Below are 2500 nucleotides of genomic sequence, written 5' to 3' on the forward strand. Positions count from 1 at the left end.
ACACACATTTTTTTCTTTCTTTCTTTTATTTAATCTTATTTCCTTCTATATTTCTTATTTAATTTGTGTGTGTGTGTTTGCGGTGTCCGTATTTCGATATTAATATGACTATGAGAAATAAGCTGTTGTTAATCTGGTGTTATCATTATTATCATCTTTTTTTTATTATCACTGTTTGTTTTGTTTTTATTATTAGTATTATCCTTATTGTTATCATCCTTATTATTATCCTTGTTACCTAAAAAGGTAACACCGGCACTCTCCGTGGAAAGGAACTGGGGACCCTACCACGTACTCACTCCAAGAACATCACAACATGAAAACTACAATTAAGTATCATGCTGTGACCACGGCGGCTCAGTCATGAACCTACCGGTAAAAGAAGATCATTATTATTACCATTTTTATTATCATTATTGTTATCATTTCTATTTTCATCCTTGTCATTATCATTATTGTTATTTTCAAAATGATAATAATATTGACGATAATAATGATAATGATAATAATGACGATAATAATAATTGTAATAACAAAAATAATTATACTACTACTAATAATAATGGTAATAATAATAATAATAATAACAACAATAATAATAATAACAACAACAGCAACAGCAATAATGATAATGATAATAATAATGATAATAATAATAATAATTATTATTATCATTATAAGGATGATGATAGTGATGGTAATGATAATGATGATAATGATAAAAGTAGTAGTAATACTACTACTACTATAATTATTAATAATAACAATAATAATAATAACAATGAAAAAATAGTGTTTATAACAACAATAATGATGATAATGATAAAAATAATGATTATAACAACACTAATGATAATAATAATGAAAATAATGATAATGATGATGATAATGATAATAATAATAATAATAATAATAATAATAATAATAATAATAATAATAATAATAATAATAATAATAATAATAATAATAAAATAATAATAATATATAATAGAAATACTAATAAGTAACATTATCAATAACTATGATGATGCTAATAATAAAAATACTGATATAATGATGATATTAATGATAATGATAAAAATAATATCACTATTACTACTACTACTACAACTACTACTACTACTACTATTATTATTATTGTTATTATTATTATTATTATTATTATTATTGTTATTACTGATATCGTTATCATCGTTATTTATGTTTGTATCTGTCATTATCTTTCGTTATTGCAGTTGATATTATCATTATCACCAATGTTGTTATTGTCATTAGGAAGACAGTAAAAATAAAGAAATAAAGAGAGAAAGGAGAGAAAGGAGGAAATAAGAAAGAAAGAAAGAGAGACAGAAAGAAAGAAAGAGAGAAAGATAGTAATAAATAAATAAATAAAGATTAATAGAAAGAAAGAAAGAAACAGAAAAGGAAGAGAAAAATAGAAAGAAAGAAAGAAAGAAAGAGAGATATGAAAGAAAGAAAAATAGAAAAAGGATAATAAGAAATAGAGAAAGGAGAGAAAGGAGGAAATAAGAAAGAAAGAAAGAGAGACAGAAAGAAAGAAAGAGAGAAAGATTGTAATAAATAAATAAATAAAGATTAATAGAAAGAAAGAAAGAAACAGAAAAGGAAGAGAAAAATAGAAAGAAAGAAAGACAGAAAAAAGATAGAAAAAAAATGATTGAAAGAAAGAAAGAAAGAGAGAGAGATATGAAAGAAAGAAAAATAGAAAAAGGATAATAAGAAATAGAGATAGAAAGAAAGAAAGATACAAAAAAAGATAAAGAGAAAAAGAGATAAAAAGAAAGAAAGAAAGAAAAAAATAGAATGAAAGAAAGAGAGAGAAAAAAATTGGAACTGACCCATCTTACAATCGTCCCTTTTACGCGTCGCGAGAACCGCTCCTCGCCCCCACCTAATTTCCTCCCAGTCACACATATCTTTATCGTCGCAGTGCCACGGAGCCAGAGCGCCGGAGTGCCAAGGAGCCAGAGCGCCGGAGTGCCAAGGAGCCAGAGCGCCGGGGTGCCAAGGAGCCAGAGCGCCGGAGTGCCAAGGAGCCAGAGCGCCGGGGTGCGAAGGAGCCAGAGCGCCGGGGTGCCAAGGAGCCGGAGTGCCAAGGAGCAAGCGCCGGGTGCCAAAGGAGCCGGAGTTGCCCCAAAGGGGCCAGAGCGCCGGGGAAGTGCCAAGGAGCCAGAGCGCCGGAGTGCCAAGGAGCCAGAGCGCCGGAGTGCCAAGGAGCCAGAGCGCCGGAGTGCCAAGGAGCCAGAGCGCCGGGGTGCCAAGGAGCCGGAGTGCCAAGGAGCCAGAGCGCCGGAGTGCCAAGGAGCCAGAGCGCCGGGGTGCCAAGGAGCCAGAGCGCCGGGGTGCCAAGGAGCCAGACCGCCGGGGTGCCAAGGAGCCAGAGCGCCGGAGTGCCAAGGAGCCAGAGCGCCGGAGTGCCAAGGAGCCAGAGCGCCGGGGTGCCAAGGAGCCAGAGCGCCGGGGTGCCAAGGAGCCAGAG

The 2500-nt window shown here is 34.5% G+C and overlaps 1 protein-coding gene across 1 annotated transcript in view; it reads right to left on the reverse strand.

Moving 5' to 3' along the window:
• Window positions 1-2500, reverse strand: part of LOC119595623 (probable serine/threonine-protein kinase clkA) — a 142578-nt gene that overhangs the window by 13513 nt on the left and 126565 nt on the right. The window contains 1 exon segment of the mRNA XM_037944733.1: window positions 1127-1210. Coding sequence (XP_037800661.1) covers window positions 1127-1210 — 84 coding nt within the window.

This window comes from Penaeus monodon, chromosome 36, assembly GCF_015228065.2.
Source record: "Penaeus monodon isolate SGIC_2016 chromosome 36, NSTDA_Pmon_1, whole genome shotgun sequence".
NCBI classification, from domain to species: domain Eukaryota; kingdom Metazoa; phylum Arthropoda; class Malacostraca; order Decapoda; family Penaeidae; genus Penaeus; species Penaeus monodon.